Below are 18303 nucleotides of genomic sequence, written 5' to 3' on the forward strand. Positions count from 1 at the left end.
GATGGGCTCGGGTGGGAAAGAAGCCAGCCCTGCCCACACGGCAGGGCGCATAGCAGTGAGCTTGAGGGATGGCTGTAGTGGCGGCAAGAGCAGACTGCCTTGCAGCGCCCGAGGCAGCTGTCAGGGCACCGGGTCACTTTTGGGGAGCGGTGGCTTCAAGTACTTATAGGAAGGCTGTGATATTTCCTGTCTGAGGTGTGCTGTCCAGTATGTGTACTTTATAAACTTTCGTCAAGAATGTACTTTTGTGTTAGAGTATAATAAAGACTGTGAAGGATCATCCTTACTTCTATGTAGAACACTGGAATGTTTTTAAATTATTCATAAACCATATTTGGGGTAACTTAGCACTATAATTGTGGGTTGAATTTTTTATTAGCCTTTCAGTGTTTTTATCAGCGACTAATTTTTATTTTTAAAACAAAGTAAGCACAAAATCAGAACAAAGAAAATAAGGGCCAATGCAGAAATAAATGACACAGACACTTTAAAAACTGTTAGAAACAATCAATAAAAGTAAGAGTTGATTCTTTTTGTTGGTGGGGGGATGGTTTTGAGACAGGGTTTCCCTGTGTAGCTTAGCTGTCCTGGATTTACTTTGTAGGCCAGGCTGTCCTTGGAACTCAAGAGAGATCTGCCTGCCTCTGCCTCCCGAGTGCTGGGATTAAAGGTGTGTGCCACCATGCCCAACGAAGTTGATTCTTTTGAAAAAATTAAAATGAACAAACTTCTTACCTAGACAAAGGAAAAAGGACATTTAAATAATCCATAAACATAGACTAGCTCTCCACTTGCCTTGTTTGGTTTCTCCCATCAGTGTTTTTAGTTCTTAGTACACAGTATATCTGTCTCATTGTGTAGGATTTGGGAGAGTGGCAGAGCCTTTTTCCTAGGCCTGTAAGCTAGTTATGTTGAAGCTGTTGTCTCTCTCTGTCATTGACTTGCTGCTAATACTCAGTAGCTGCTCAGTAGCTTACTTAAAATCTGGTAGAAGTGCGAACTGTGAGTTGAATTTTCCTGAGTTGAAAGGTGTTTATGAGTAGCAATGACAGTTTACTTTTAGCATGCCTGAGTTTTTGAGTTGGATTTTTTATCTCACTGTTTTTGTGCTGCTGGGAATAAAACCTAGGGCCTTGAGCATCCTAAGCAAGCACTCTAGCACTGGGCCGTACCCCTGCCCTGAGCTGGTGTTTACCCGTCTGTTTCATCTTTGATGGTGCTATGCAGTGACAAATGTCACTGAGGTGGCATGTGCAGACGGTGGTCCTGAGGCAGGCGGGAGCGGCCCTGGGCGTGGGGCTCTGCAGCAGGCCTCTTGGTAGTAAGCTGTGTTTCTCCAGTCTCTCTCCATGTGCTGTTTCTCACGAGGATGCAGAAGGTGGGCACAGCTTCCATAGAGCAGGCGGCTCAGACAGGACTTTGTGGGGCTCAGCCTTGCTCCGCTGTATTCACCTCAGTGAGCCACTGAGGGCAGCTCAGCCCCCCCACCCCCCACCCCCTAGAGAACTAAGCATCTCTTCTTACAATGTCTCAGGTCATTACTTTCCTATGAAAATGGCAAAGTTGTTATAGACCAGATACAATAGTTGTTGTACACTCTCAGAATTGATTTTGACTAGATAATAGCATTTCATGCAGAAGACAAGGCTGGGACATGCCTCACTGGTGGATAACTTGCATAGCACAAGCATGGCTTTGGGTTCAATCCTTAGCAACGCCAAGTTTACACACACACACACACACACACACACACACACACACACACGCGCACGCGCGCGCGCGCGGCTATAAAGGCCTTTTCTACTGATGTCGTCTCTGGCTGTACCTGGGGACTCTTTGTAGTGTTTTGTCACAGTCAATGAATGACGAAAGTCTTAATTCATTAATCTTTTTTAATAATTTATTTTTCAATCAACTCTAGAGTTGTACATGTGCACTGGTACTTTTTTGAATTTTTCTGGTATTTTTTTGAAGATTTATTTATTATGTATACAGTGTTCTGCCTACATGCCAGAAAAGGGTACCAGATCTCACTATTGATAGTTGGGAGCCACTATGTGGTGGCTGGGAATTGAATTCAGGATCCGTGGAAAAGCAGACAGTGCTCTTAACCTCTGAGCTCTCTCTCCAGCCCCCTTAATCAGTTTTTGAAATAGCTTTTCAGCTCTTAAGATATGTCAGATATGTAGCAATATACAGCGTAGACACCTGTGTCCATAGATGTTCCAACACATCTGTGAATTAAGTAGCTGTGGAGGTAAGTCTGTGGGTAAGTAAGTGTATTCCCACAAGACTGTTAGGAAGGGACAGTTTTACAGAAGTCCCGAAACAAGATCGAGCTTTCATTGTTCTAGGGAAATATTAAAAGGCAACTAACAGTGACTTAGGAAGAGAGGTTGATATAAAAATCCAATTATTAACAGAATGATAATGGTAATGTTAATGAAGAGAGGCTTACCAATTTGAGAGTTGTCGGAAATATAACTAGGATTTGGAGACTGATGAAAGGAGATAGACATTTTCAAGGCTTGGCTTGAGCTCCTCAAGGTAACAGCACTAGAGATCCAATGATTGGATGCTCCTGTCTTCATGATTGAGATTGTAGGGAGGAAGAAGATAGAAAGTAAGCTTGACCTTAGTTATATTGAAATTGAACTCAAAAGAAATGCTCAGTTGTAAATGCTGAATAGGAAATTAGATTCCTGAACATACCTAAAACCATATGCAGAGACCTGGCACCTGGGACTCCATGTCCCATGTGTGAGATGAGGGAGTCCATCTGGGGAGAGACTTGATGGCAAGAGGAATTAGGGCTACACCCCAAGGAGTCTCAACATCAACAGGAAACTTACTAATTAAACCACTGTAGTTAAGACAGTTGTTTTACAGATGTGAAAGGGAGGGAGGGAGGGAGGAAGAAAAGAAGGGAGGGGAGGGAGGGAGGGACAGAACCACTTCCCCTCAACAAGCAAAACAACTAAAACACAGATCCAAGGGAATGTGAGTCCAAGGGTTGGTAATATTTACATACAATTAGCTCGCACAGGAAGTCGGTAAGACCGAGCGGTGCCTGTTCACAGCCGCAGTAGTTTAGCTGGGAATTCCCCACACAGTATCAGCAAGCTATACTTGGTAAACAGGGGCAAAATTTTTGTTGTTTCTGAGATTTTCAGTTTAGATGTGATAACACTGCATGTGAGGACATTAAGACCTAAACATGTGACTTATCAGCCAGTGGGATGTAAGACATTGGAGATGCTTGTGCTAAACACGTAGCCCATCTCTGGTGGCACATGGCAGTTATGAGCACTTTTCCTGTTGTGGCTTTTTTGATCCAAAATATCCGGATCTGCAGACGAATGCTCCTTACGTGTGCAGCACTGATTCTGAGACTTAACACCAAGTTACTGCATAAGCCTAAAGGCTTCACTTGAGTCATTGGAGTTTTCCCACTCAGGAAGTTTTCTTCAATCTCATCGTTTGAATTTCTACTAGAAAATTAACCAAGAAAACACTCTTTATATCAGCGTTGTCTTAGAAACTTTTCTCTTGCCCTAACAAAATACCATGACCAAGGTAACATAAAGAAAGCATTTAATTTGCATGCGTGGATCCAGAAGGTTCGAGGTCGTGACCTCGCGCAGTCAGGTGCTGTGGTAGGAGCTGAGAGCTAAGATTCTTATCCACAGAAGGAAACAGAAAGCTCACTGTGAAAGACAAGGGCTTTGAGAAAGCCCACCCCAGTGACACACCTCCTTCAACAAGGCCTCACCTCCTAACCTGGCCTCAACAGGGGATGGAGTGTTCAAACACGTGAGCCTGTGGGGGCCATTTCCATTTAAACAGTCCAAAGAGTTACAAAGCTGCCTTAGAGTGAGGCACTATGAGACATGGCGGGGAGAGAGAATTTTCTGTCTCCTTCCTGTTCCAGCCTTCAGAGACCACCTAGATGTGGGGCTTTGTTCTTTGTCTCCTGCAGCCATGTTTGCCGTCAGTTCTTGGTGCACTTGCCAACTCCTGTGTCTTCTACAACAGAGCTGTGACACATTCAAACTTTGGGCTGTGGCTGACACAGTTGAAGGAGATTGAGGGACTTTAAACATGTTGTCTGGATGACAGAAACGTCTCATGTCAGGGTTTTAAGCTGCTAAATTCAAAGGTAACAGGATAGCATGAATAATAAAGCTTATAACAGGTAGAACAAACACAGTAAAACAGCCCATTGAAATGAGAGCTGCTGTTTGAGAAAGTCAAATTGGGAGGCTGTAGCACCTATGAAAAAGAAGATGGCTGAAGGAACCAGCATCACGTGGCCCCCACATGAAACTGAAAGGGTGGGAGAGACACAAAGTAGAGTGTAGGGAAATCAGGCAGCAGGCTTACCTCGACAAACCCATGAAAAAGTTACCATAACTGCCTCAATACGAAATTAAAGATCTGAATGAGCTCATAACAAGTGAAGAAATTGAATTATTAATTAAAACCATCTATTAAAAGAGCCCCTGGCCTTTATATCTCTAGTAGTGAATCATAGCAGATGTTCAGAATAGAATGATAGCAAATTCCAATTTCAGAGGATAGCAAATGTCTTCTGACTCACCCTGGGATGGGCAGTGCCCGCAGACCAGAAAGCAGACACTTTTGGGCCAGTAACTCTTGTGAACACAGACACGAAATTATTTTGATAAAATTTACCAAACCAACTCATTAGTATAGATAAACTATTAACAAGTAGCTAGAAATGAAGATAGGTTTAAATCTGGAAATAAATATATATTGCTTAAAGAACAAAATGACGAAAACCTCTTCACAGACACAGAAAACACAATTTCTGTCGTACATTTGTGACTGAAACACTGGACTGACTAGCAATAGGAAGGTATTTCCACAAACTGAGAAAATCCTCTGAAAGAACAAAAAGTGTCACCACCACAGAAACACAGGCTGGTTAGCAGGAGGCCAGGCCACTCTCCGCAGTGGGCACTGGACCACGAGGCTCCTCTCGTAGCCGCTGTAATAAAATACATACAGTGGTGGGTGTCCAAGGATGTGGGGGTGGTTTCAGAACTGCTTATTGGAATATTTAGCAATCCAGCTACTTTGGGAAAGAGTTTGGTAGCGTGTTTAAAACAAACAAACAAACAAACAAACAAACAAAAACCGTGGAAGATACAGTTGAGGAACCCAGAATCTCCAAAGGGAAAGAGATGGTGGGAGTGTACACTAGCAACAAGCACAGAAGTGTGAGACCAGAAGCAACCTAAATGTGTCTTCTTAGATAAAACACCTTTTCTGTATAAGATCACACAATCATATTGTTGGGTCTCAAAAGAATCCGCGAGAAGAGCGTGAGAAGAGCGTGCAGGAGACGCTGGAGAGGCCCGGGCCCCGAACTGGGCGTCGCTCTCCGGCGGGCTCCTGCCAATGCAGCTGCAGCGCTTGTGTTAAACTATCTATCGGGCTTCCTCAAAGCCTGTCCCTTCCAACCCCCAACCCTAGGTAGGAGAGAGGAGGTTAGTGGGAGAGGGGCGCAGACCCCGTTACTTCTCCCGGCTCTTGAGGGTCAGCGGCTCTTTTAGGGCTGCACTTTATCTCCGTCAGCACCAGACACAGCCAGCGGTTTCCCCAAGCCGCTGCACCCAAAGCGTTTCTCTCCAACTGTCTGCTCCAAACTGCCATTCACCATACACCAACACGGTAAGCCGCAAGCCACACTTTCTCTCTCTGGGCTGTCAGAGTTACATCCTCAGAGGCCTAGACCACGCCCCTCTCTGTGCTGCCTGAGGCAGGCCGTTACCAGCTGGCAAAGACCACGTCCTGCACATGACAGTTATCAGCTGTGGACAAACGAAGGCCCAACTAAAATCCCACACTTGGGATTAAAACAAAATATATTTACATGACATAACTGAGTTCACAAAGAAACAAACTTCTGTTACTTACAGAGAAGGTAGTTTTGCTGTAGAGAAAATGCTATGCAGTAGATTGTGCTAATAATATAAAAATTTCTTGTCAAATCTTTGCAGTTTATACTCTTAGAATGAATAATGCTATGATTGGTACTGCTCACCCCACCCCACCCCATCCCTGTTTCCCACTGCTTTTCTGTTAGCCAGTTCTAAGTATTTACATTTCTTTACTGGGTCTTCTAAGGAACTACATTTAAAAAAAGCTCAATAGTTTTCCTGTCTTCATTTATCCTACAGATTGCTTAGACGTGTCTTTCCCCTTGTTACAGAATCTGGGCAAACATAATATATAACCTTATAATGTATACATTTAATCTGTAAGATTAATACAGATTAATATTAATAATATTAAAGTGGATAGACGTGTGAACACAATTTTGCACACTGTTGGGAGTCTTTGACCACACTGTTTTAATCAGTCTCTATGAAACTTGAGTATTACAGTATTGTAAGGCCTGCTTAACTGAATGAACAGACATATATAATAGACTTATTGATAGTACAAATCATTTATTATCTGTTAACTGTGGGTCAAAACAGTGCTAATATTCATTGGTCGGACATGGATATTAATTTTCAGAATTATAGGTTTCATGAACACTATTGAACTATTGAATGAGCCGGGCATAGTAGCACACACATTTAATTCCAAAATTCAGGGAAGCAGAGGCAGGCAGATCTCTGTGAGTTCGAGGCCAGCCTGGTTTACAAAGCTAGTTCAGGACAGCGAGAGCTATATGGAGAAACCCTTTCTCAACAACCCCCTCCCCCCCAAAAAAAAGACTATTGTATGAGTATAGATAATTCATGATTTATTATTGTAGTCTAATTAATATGTTTGTTTTCTCTCATGCTCTTTTTTGCAGGCGTATTTCATTAGCCACTCCCCGTCAGCTCTTTAAGGCTTCAAATATGACTCAGCGGTGGCAGCACAGAGAGATTTCAAACTTCGAGTACTTGATGTTTCTCAACACAATAGCAGGTAAATTAAGTGCACACTTGGACCTGGTTTTGGTCACAAATGTCCACTGTGATATGCTCATATTATTTTAGTAGCAATGTAAGTAGCTTGTTTTTATTGCCGGTTGAGTCTCTTATGAAGGTAGATTCCTAATAAAATATATAACTTTGCATGTGAATGGTTGAATACTTGAGGATTAAACATTTCCAAAAAAGAGAAAAGAATTTACAGTTATGTAATATGAAATAGAACTACTATAAGATAGTAGGAATGAAGAACCTTATAAGATTTAAGAGCTATTAATATGTTAGAAATAAGTTATATGATGAAACAGTACAGTATGATAAATGAATATTCATATGAAGAACCATATGTGAAAATGTAAAGATTAAATGGTCCTTACAAGATGTATAATCATGTAATATTGAAAATCACCCACTGAAACTGTTTTTTTGAAGAATAAAGAATAGAAATGTGTTCATACTTTGCATCTAGAATAAGCAAACGGAGTCTGCTTGTGTAACGTTTGTGCTTCATTTCAGCAATGACATGGTATATATTTGAGGCACAAAAGATATACAAAAGAAAAGGTACTTTTCTGCTCACGGAGAAGTTACTTTACTTCATAATATAAGTACAAGTTGAATACCCCTTACTTGAAATGCTTAGGACAACAATGATTGCAGGTCCCAGAGATTTTGGAATATGTGCATGGACCATGAGCTAAATACCCTTAATTCAAGCACTCAAATCCAGGGTTCTCTGAAGACCGAAACTCGATGCCTGAATGCTTTGGATTAGAGGTGCTTAAACTGTGATTATAGAATAAAAGAATATAGAATTTAAGAAGGCAAGAAGGAATGGAAATTATATTTACACAGTAGTTTGGAATATAATGCTGTCATTACTCATGTGAAGATGCTGTTTCAATGGAGAAGATGGTGGGAGGTCAGAAGTTAGCCTGTGTGAAGCTAAAAGCATCGCACATATACAAAGCACAGTGTCTGGAGAAAAGCCAGTGGTATAATTTATGTTCTCAAATATGTATGTGTACACAATAGATATTTCCCATAAAAATACAAGAAAAAGGCACTTTAGTGTGGAGACGCTGTAGCAGGTCCCCTTCAGTCTGAGTTGGCAGTTCACTGGGACGGTGTGGAGAGCTTTTGAGAGTATGTGGCGTCTGAGCTGTGCGGCAGTAACCTGGGGGTTTCTACACTGGGGTAGACAGACTAGGCAAAGGGCTAAATTCAGGAGCAGTTACCTGTAAATGTCTTGAGGGCCTGAACTGGAAATGACAAGAGCCTTTGAGAGCCCGTTGGTGTAGAAGTGCACAAGCCACGGCCATGTGGCTTGCAGCCAACGAGGTTGCAGGTGGTGAGGAGAGGTCATCAGAATAGACGCACTTGGCCTCTGACCCTGTTGTTGGCAGACTGATACATTAACAGAAATTTAGGCAAGTGTGGTGCTCGTGCTATCCTGACAAGACATCTCTGTGAAATTCCTGAAAGAACATTTGGCAGGAGCCAGAGAATAGTCACAGTCTAGACTGTGTTCTGCTGACAGAGAGGAAATTGCTGAGTGAGAAAGGAGATCAGCAGGAAAGGTGGTAAGAAAATAGTGAGGTCAGAGTTCAGGACAAGTATTTGTATAAGAGGAAAGGAAGGAAGGATAAAAAGAGGGAAGGATAGAAGAGGAAGGTTGGAAGGATAGAAAGAGGGTTGGATGGAAGGATAGAAGGAAGGTTAGAAGAAAGGAAGGAAGGAAGGAAGGAAGGAAGGAAGGAAGGAAGGAAGGAAGGAGAGAACAGAAAAAGTAATCCCGGGGTTAACAGAGGAAAGTGAGATGAATCTGATGTTTTGAGAGTCCAGATTGAAAAGGAGGAAACCATTGGTGACCTGTGTCAAATGTTACTGTAAAGTAAGGACTAAAGTCTTCTAAGAGCTGGATGGTGGTGGATGCACACCTGGAATCCCAGGACTTGGTGTGCAGAGGCCGGCCAGCCTGGTCTACAGAGGGAGTTCCAGGGTAACCAGGGCTACACAGAGAAGCCTGTCATGGGGTGGGGGTAGGGAAAGATGAGGATCAGTGTAAGGCTTGGGTGCCTGGGGACTTGCTGTGACTTGACTGTCTTCCCGTCATCAATGACTGGCTATATGGACTGTGCGGACTCCAGATGGACATTAATTTCTGAACTGATAGGGGAGGGCAGACGGGTCAAGACAGCAGGAGAAACCCTGAGAAACGGAAGGAGGAACTGGGACTCCAGTTATGATGGGGAGGACCTCGAGGACTCAGTAAAGAAAAGAAGGTCCTGCTCAAGAACGGAGAAACAGAGTACTACAAAAAGTGAGAAGCTGATGTGCTCAATTTTAAATTACAGGGAAGCCATCTTGTAGTTAGTTAAGGACAAGGCTTGATAAAATGTGAACAACTAGGTTGACTTTTGTACTAATGGTATAACTGTTAACGAATTTTTAAGTACTGTGGGATGGGAGGATTTACACGTTTAGTGGACACTTTTGTGTGTAGTAAGTCAGTTAACTGAATTTAATTGTGTGTCTAGTAACAGTTGTAAAGGAGCTCTTAATGATCCTAGCTTCAGATAGCTTTTGTTGTTCTACAGTGCCTTTTAAGTAAATACATTTTGAAGGTACAAGTAATAGTTTGTTTAGAATATACACTAGCATGTGGGCTGGGGGTCAGTGAGATTTCTTTTGCAGCTACCTGTGCCACATGTAGATTGACACAGATCATGGCTCCTTGCACAGTCAGGATTACTATAGTAGCTATGTGTTCCATTTAGTGGAGTGAAAGGTCCAGGCACTGCAGACAGTATGGATACAGTGCCTACTGTTCTCTTTGAATACAGTGAGCTTTTAATTATTTGGGACTATCAAAGATAGAGTTACTGCCTACTAAGATCTAAATTATACCGAGAAGAACGTGGAAGGTGAGGAGAGATGATTTCTAATGTGCTTGCTTGTTTTTCCGAGAAAATGGAAATTAAGAGCGTAGAATTGTAATGAAATAACCTGTGGATTAAAAGTGTTCCTGCTGAGTTCCGTAAGGCTGGGCGGGGCCCAGCAGGCTCCACCTGCAGTGTTTGCTGTACCTCCTCCTGACTCCTGGCTTCAAGGGCCCTGCACACACATGCCACACTTACAAGTTTTGTAAGACTCTCCAGGTCATTGGGTTGTCTTCATGAACCTCAAGCCCAAGAAGAGCGAGGGAAGACCTTGTTAACTACATCAGGCCGTTCGCCCGTCGTCTGTCTAGAGAATCACCTTAATATTCATTGTGTGGTACGATAGCAGCGTCTTTCTGAAAGAGAAAAATTAAAGGAAGCAGTAAGAAAGGATTTTGAGCAGTCGTAACAGTCTCTGGGCCCTGTGCTTCAGCTATAAAATCTTTTCAATATTAGTTTCATCAGAACTAGGCTATAGATAGATAGCCATAGACCCGGGATTCACGCGGCTGCATCTTGACAGCAAAAGCAGCCACCTCACGCGCTCCTGCTGAGGCCAGAAAACTCTGTAACGTACAGAGGCCGCCTCATCTTCAGGATGCACATTTTTAGAGCGTCTCAGTGAGGGCACAGTCACTGTGTCACCAGCTTGGAAGGAGACGTGGAAGAGCGTGGGGGCGGAGCGAGAGAGGGTGCTGCGCATTCCTGCGAGAGCCTCGAGCCCCGAGCCTCGGGCGGTCCCAGGGTTGCGCAGCGCACGCACAACGCGCGGCAGCCGCGGCCCCGTCCTTGCGGGCGCGGCTGACTGCCTGCCTGGTTGGTTACTTGAAAAGTGGTGACTCTTTGGTTAGTTGGTTGATTAACTGGTAACAGAGAAAATGATTGTCATTTTGAATTTTTCTATCAAAATAAATTCTTTTTTAGTCTTGATGGAGCATGCTCTTGGCTTAGTGCACTCGATGGCAGAGCGTGTGGAGAGCATGCTCAGCGTTTAGCCAGCGCTTTCTTTCTCTAGAAAGGGCCTTTTATTTGGAATTGGCTTTCAGATAACAAGGTCAAATTTGCCAACATAAACATCAGGACCACATACCTAAACTTGAGTATGTTTTTGGTGTTTCGAGTCATGTGATTTGAGGAAGGCTCTTAACCTTTGAGCCTACGTATTTTCATCACAAGTGTGTGTAAGTAACGATGCCGGTTTCACAGTGTGATTGCCAAGGCCAGATGAGGTAACACTCAACTCTAACAGCAGTGACCAGAACCCAAAATAGTAGTTTTTCTTGTTACTTTAAATAATCTCTCATGCTTTCCACTAAATTAAACAGATTTTTTTTTTCCTTCCCAGGACGGGGTTATAATGACTTAAATCAGTACCCTGTGTTTCCCTGGGTCATCACTAATTATGAGTCAGAAGAACTAGATCTTACCCTGCCAAGCAACTTCAGAGATTTGTCCAAGGTAATGTTTCTTAGTAACTATCTGAAATACGTTTGTCTTCTAAAAAATAAATTTGATTTATTTTCACGTGAGTTTAAGAATTTTTAAATACCATTTTACCTTTAACACATTTTAACTTTTTAAATAAATTTTTTATTTAGCTTAAAATTTAAAAATAATATGTTTAATAAACTAGATGACAAGTTAAAAATTATTGTACTTGTTTTTCTATATGCATTCAAGGAAACATTGTTACTATAGCGAACAGTAACTAGCCCTTACTGTCCTCTAAGGGCATTTTTATTTGACAAAGCAAGAGTTCCTGTTCCAGGTTGTCCAGCGTGACTGTTCCCTCTTGCTTTCAGCCTGGAGCAGATAGGCTCAGCCTCGGCTGCTCCTACAGCCTCTGGATTGCCGGGATCCCATCACAGCTGGGTGGATCCCTCTTCAAATCTGATGCTAAGTTAGGCGCTTCCTGCCTGGAGCCCTTCTTCCTGAGCTCAGACCGTAGCTTCTCTGCTGTGTCACCCCTTTATGGAGTCGTTTTCTCGGCCCCTGTCCTGAGGGTGTCCTTTTCTCTCACGGTCCTTCCATAGCCGCACTGTGCGTTTTTGTGTTTTCACTGTGCTCCTTGATGCTGGACTCCTGCTCATCAATGTCGTCCACTGCCTCCAGCACCTGCCACTCAATAAGTGTGTGGAAACTTCAGTGTCCGAGTTCTTGCTCTTAGCACTGCCTTTCTTCCCAGAAGAAGGCTAGGTCAGCCTGATTTTCACCCTCAGGTAGCAGTCACCGCCTGGTTCTGCAGAAAAGGTTTTCTGAGAAAAGCTCACGCCCCATCCAGTTTCCTTCCCAGTGTCAGGGCAAGACATCCTGCCTGTGCGTTCTAGGCGTGGTGAGCGTGGAGGCCGTGGGAGAGTAGTGCCTGGCCCTTCCACGGGCGCCAGTGCCAGTGCAGCAGCTGCCATTTTCCGCCTGAGGAGCCTGTGGGTGTGGCCTTTGCCTTTTCTGTGTAGTCATTTTTCTCTGGCTTTGTGCCTTTCTTTGTTCAGATTCTAGTCCTTACATACTCCATATTTGCCTCTTGTACCTGTGCTCTCATTTTCCCTTTTATTAGAAGATGAATTCACATAGACTCCCTGCACTTTGTAATTTGCTACAATTGTACCATTTTTCCTGAGCTCAGAATGTGGCCCAGTGGGAGATTGCTTACTTCACACGTTTGATCCCAGGACCCCAGAAACAGTGAAAATTCCCATTTCTGTGTTTTCTACTATGAAAATTATTACTAAAGACCTAATAAGGCGGGAAGGCCTATTTTAGATGCCAGTTTCTTATTGCTCCATCTGTGGAACTGTTGTCCAGTAGATGAGCACACTTGATGTGGTGAGCCGTGGTGCTCACACACCGATCTGGTCGGCAGCCGAGGCAGCAGGCTCCCTTCATTGCTGCCCTATAGCTTTTACCCCTCTTCCCTCTCTTAGAAGGCTGTCTGGTTTTGCTGAGAATATTTATCAAAATAAATGAGAACAGTGCTGCCAGACATTACGTGCAATCAAAAATTTCTGACGGGATTTTTTATTCACATTGAATTTTGCTTGTAGATTATTGCCATCTCGTATATTTTTGTTGTGAGCTTAGCCTTTTCCAGCTGGGCCATCTCTCCAGGCCTGTTACTGCCACTTATAAGAAACGTGTCATCTAATTTTGTTGGGTGGGTAAAATACTATTTTAACTAGTAGCTTCATGGTTTTTCATATACATATAAGTAAGGCTACTTTTGTGCCGCACTGAATGATCAACAATGATTCTTATTTTCAGATTTTCTTTTTTTTACGTTGAAGTGCAGAGGAGGGCAGATAAACCAAAACGGAAAGTTAATTTCTTTCGTCTCCAACCATATATGATGATAGCCATGAAAACATAGGCATAGACGTAGCATGGGCCAAGGCGTAGGAGTGCCTGTGCGGTCAGGAAAGATGGTGCCTGAGCGGTGTGAGGGCCAGATCGGGGTCTTCTCGCCCCTGGGAAACACTGGTGTGGTCAAGCACACCTGCGCCTCAGGGCTGCTGTGGAAAGACAAGCAGGTCCTGGGACAGGCCCAAAGGGAGCTCAGTGACAGACCCTGAGCAGAAATGCGAGTGGAAGACGACGGGTGAAGCCATCCTGATGTCAGCCTCCAGTTCCCAGTCAGGTGTACTTGTGTGTGTGTGTGTGTGTGCGCGCACGCACACCGTCACCCGTACCCGCCCCCCCCCAAAAAAAAAACAAAAAAAAAAAAAACAAAAAGCTCTTTGGGATCTAGTGCCTTTATTGCCTTGATTTCCTTCAATTGTGGTGATACCCAGTTTTCTGTTTTGAGACATTTCTGAGGCTGTTTACTCTTGTCTGAGAAGGGAATCCTCATTACCAAGTTCCTTTAGAAAGAGCTGCAGGCACGTCCAGTGCGGTAGTGAAACGGGCTGTCAGAAAGAGGGGGAGCTGAAGACCCAGGTACACCGTGAAGCCTCTGTGTCCCGAGAAGCAGCAGTTGGCCACTCAGACACCTCAGATGCCCTTCAAGCTCACGAGAGGGGTCCTGCGAGTGCTGACTGCTTTCATTAAATATTAACAAAATTAGTGATTTTGGAATTAGCTACATTATTTTAAATTAAATGCATTGCATATTTGGAAATTCTACTCTGCATCTATAAATAGTGTTCACTTATTTAACAAAACTGCCTCATTGCTTGTAGTGGAAAGGTCTAAAATCTAAGCAATGTGTGTAAATATTTGCTTATTCATACGTTTTCAGGAGCGTAGCTTGTGTTCTGTGTATACAAATGACGATTATGTGAGAATTATATTAAAATCTGTCCCAGAGCATACATTTAGCAGACATTACTGTTTGTTTAAATAAGCCTCTGAAATCTGAGGCCAACATAGTGTGTGAAGCGTAATTTAGGGCATGAACAGATTTTATCCTGTCGCTAAGGAGATAATGTGGCCCGACTGTCTTTAAAGTGTATCAAATTATTTATGTCCATTTAATTTCCCCAAAGCTGGTTTTCAGAGTTGCTCTGACGCAGAGCTGCACTTACATGTGATAATCTTTCCCACGTTACGTGGGGAGTTTTTTCTGATGTTGAGTTATTATAGTGAGCACCCCTTCCTCTGCAGTCGCTTTGGGATCGGTCTTTTAGCATGGAAAGATTGTGAATGGAGTAGTATAAAAATGTCATCTTAGAAATGCAAGTTTTTAAGACATTTTCACCGTATGTGATTATGGATTGATGTTGTCAGTGTGTTGAAAAGGGCAAATATACTTGAAGGTGAAAAGGTGTTGAAAGTGACATGTTTGTGTTTCAAGAGTCGTGATGGTTTAATTTATAATTTCAAAGCCAAACAGCAGGGTCATGGATAGACCCTGTTCCCTCCCACATTGCTGTACTGTCTGCCATGCTACAGAGCACGCGTAGAGTGTGGAGGGCCTTTACTCTCTTCTGTAAAGACGCGCTGATTTTATATTCTACCTGCCTCTTTGGTATAGTTAAGAGCCACTGTTTTTTTTGTTTGTTTGTTTTCCTTTTGGAAGATGTTATAAAGAAGGTAGGTGTCTTTATAAATGTCCTGTCCCCAAAATAAAGAATGGCTAAGAGGTTCAGGAATGACGTTTCCTTTGTGAAAGCTCAGCTGCTTTGTGGCTGTGCAGCTTTAAAGGTTCGCCTCTTTCTTGAGTGCTCGTAATATGCTAGGCATTTTTGTAAGCATTTCTCGTGTACTAACAAGACAGGTCGCACAACTGCTGTCTTACAAGGGGGAAACTGAGGTGCTGTGAGGGTGAGACACTTCCGTTCGTAGCTTGCCTGGCTGGTGCACAGAGCTCAGGCTGGAAAGTACATCAGTATGTTCATAGCGGGGGCTGCGTGTTTACAGCTGCTGGATTTCAGTGAGGAGGCCAGCCCAGCAGTGACATAAAGGGAAGAAGTGCATGTGCGCAGTGCCTGGTGTTACTGAGGTGTGGGTGTGGGGGTGTTCGGGTCTTGTTCTCCTGGGGTGGATGTAGGACCATGTGCCGTGCAGTCACCGTCCAGCTTCCCTTGGAGCTGTGGTTAGTAGGGCCTCACACAGGAACGCTTCGCAGGAGAGCCTTTCCCGAGCAGCCTTCTCCTCTCTCCGTCCTCGGTGATGAGGAAAACGTTAACACAGGCTTTCTCAGTAAGACAAGTTTACAGAACAAAACCCCGCGTGCTTGGTTAAAACTAGAGAAGCCCTGAAAAGGACACTGCTGGATTTTTAATGGTTATTGGCCCGTTGTTGAGTCATTCCGCACCCGGCACAGTGTAACTCCTGAAAGCAGGAGGCAGCAAAGGCAAACATCCACCCAAAAATTGAGGACTGGGAGAAAAAAAATCAAGAATTATCAAGAAACAAGAAAATACTTTATTTTTTAATAGTTAGAACTTAAAGTTTTAAAGTGAAGGAATACTAAGGAGAGTCTGAGCTAAAAAACAAAGAAAACCCTTTTTTTCCCTTGGAGTGCAAACATACAGTGTGCTGTCCTGTCCACTCAGAACACGCAGAGGAGCTGCACGTCAGGCCCGCAGCCCACAGCATGCACGCTCCTGCCTTTCCCTTTCAGTGCAGGCAGCGGGGAAGTTCAGAGCTTGGCCTTGCTCTCTGGAGCCACGTGTGTTCCCGGCTTCCAGGGGAGTGGGTGGCCTTGCTCTCTGGAACCACGTGTGTTCCCGGCTTCCGGGGGAGTGGGTGGCCTTGCTCTCTGGAACCACGTGTGTCCCCGGCGTCCGGGGGAGAGGGTGGCAGGGTCACAGTGCACAGGTTTGCTCTGTGCTGCTGGCCAGAGGCGCTGCACCCTCGCCCATGCCGGGGTAGATTGGTGTGTGTGCTTTTATGGGTGCGATACCTCCCTAACGCGCGTGTCGACTGTATAGCCAGCGTCTTGACCTGGAGCTGACTACCGGCATTTGGCTGCTGTTGATCAGACGGCACTTCCTTATCGCTGTCTCTGACGAATGCCAGTGCTTTCAGTCTGGAGCAGACACCAGGAATCAATATACCATCTAGATGTCACAGAGGGGAGGAGTGCTTTCGGTGGTGGAGAATGTTGCTTAAGCGTGGGCACAACAGCATTCACACTGTTTTCTACTTGTTGGGATTGTCTGAACCAAAGTAATTCAAGCTGGAGAAAAGAAATCTTGTAACATTAGAATGATAGAGAATTGGTCATAAATTGTTTTACAAATATAATGCAGGAAAATAAATGATGAGATGCACTAAGACTTTTTATTCCTTGCATCAAGCATGGATCCTGTAAGTGCTGTTTTGATCTTAGAGATTACACCATACATGGTTTTGCACGGTGTTTGGGGGTGTAGTCTGGCAGCAGAAAGTGGCGTTGGAACAGTTCCCAGTATATCTGTAGGCGTCTCGGGGAGGCTGCAGGTTGGTTTCCGCAGTGGTGTGTGCCTGTGCTGTCCTCTGTACTCCCGCAGCAGCTCTGTAAAGATGCAAAATTACTGTGATTCACCCGTTCGGAGACTGAGGTTGAAAAGGTGAGGCGCTCCCAGGATCCCACCTTTTCACAGCTCCAGCCTCCTCAGTGGACTGCACAATTCAGGTCTAACAGAAACAACAGTTTAGGCTCAACAGTTACGTGTAGCCCTTTCTCTCCCAAGTCTGATTGCCTTGCTCTGTGTATTGGCAAAAGACAAGAGATTTAGTTCCTGGAAAAAGCAGAGGTTTCTGATTACTACAGCAGCGTGTACAGTAGAGTAAGGAAAGAAAGCCTTGGCTGCTGAACAGTGAAGGCGCCAAGCCCCTGGTAGGACCCTGATGTCAGATTTCTCCAGCCATCTGTCCAGGCCCACGCCGTGAGCCCAGGCATGCTGATAGAGAAGACTTGAAGCTGACATCTTGGGTTTTCACTTAGGACCTGCTTTCCTTTCCTGGAGACCCGCTGGGACACACAGCCGTGTTCCACATAGGTCTGCTGTTTTAACACCTCATTTTTAAAGGTGGGGTGCAGCCAGATATGGTAACATTTAAACAAGCCTCCAGTGTAAAAGGGGGACAAAGTCTGAAGCAACCAGAAAGATGTAAAGAAACATCCAGAAGCAGAGGCATTGGGAAGCAGAAGAACCTTTAAGAAGTGATGACACAGGCTGAGTGGAGAGTGCAACTTTTAATGTATTAGAAGAAAACAGTGCAAGGAAAATGACTAACCAGAAAAGGCAGCAACTAGGAAGAGAGCTGGAAGGTTAGTGCAGCTGTCTTTTGGAAAGTGAGTGTGATTTGGGGAGAAAGGCTGTGGAGGCATAACTAGGGGCCAGACTCTGGGCCGGTATGTGAGTTTGCTGCCATTAGCAAATTACTTAATTTGGAAATTCTCTGTAGCAAACTTTTTTTATATTGCTAAAAATAATCTATTGGTGTACTAAATCTGTTTTAATTATTTGAATCATTGTTTGTTCAGTGTTGCATATTAGTTTAAACTGTGGTTATGCAATTCTTTCCTCAGAACCTAATGCCAAGTTCCTCAAAGTACAAATAAGTGTGTGTGTCAGGTAATTAAACAGACTTGGCTTCTACTAGAAGGTTCTTTCTGGTAAAGTTTTAAATGACTATAGCAGAGGGTGACCCAGCACTTAATTAAGCAGCTCCCAATGACATTGCTTCTTAGTGTTAGTCAGAAAACGATAAACGGAAGCAACTGAAATGGGTTTGGTCCCTGCTGCTGTCAGGGCCACAGCTAATCCTGATGTTCACCAGGCAGCTGCCCATCAGTAACCCTTCTCAGGGTGACCACGCTGCACTGCTCTGTGCAGACTGATGGTTCGTGCTGGCTTATAAATGACTTGTTTTATTTACAGACCACTAATAGTTTTATCCCACAGTGCTTTCTGCTTTTCTAGTTTAGTTTTTAGTTGTAAACTTTGGTAGATTCACAGTAAGAGATGCCTGCTGTTAAT

The 18303-nt window shown here is 43.9% G+C and overlaps 1 protein-coding gene across 1 annotated transcript in view; it reads left to right on the forward strand.

Annotated features, from left to right (window-relative positions):
- The window catches only part of Lrba (LPS responsive beige-like anchor protein), a 429351-nt gene that overhangs the window by 308139 nt on the left and 102909 nt on the right, over window positions 1-18303 (forward strand). Inside the window, exons 40-41 of the mRNA XM_055596564.1 lie at window positions 6836-6951; window positions 11244-11356. Coding sequence (XP_055452539.1) covers window positions 6836-6951; window positions 11244-11356 — 229 coding nt within the window. The remainder of the gene's footprint in view (window positions 1-6835; window positions 6952-11243; window positions 11357-18303) is intronic.

This window comes from Psammomys obesus, unplaced genomic scaffold (genome assembly GCF_907164565.1).
Source record: "Psammomys obesus unplaced genomic scaffold, mPsaObe1.curated_primary_1811, whole genome shotgun sequence".
Classification (NCBI taxonomy): domain Eukaryota; kingdom Metazoa; phylum Chordata; class Mammalia; order Rodentia; family Muridae; genus Psammomys; species Psammomys obesus.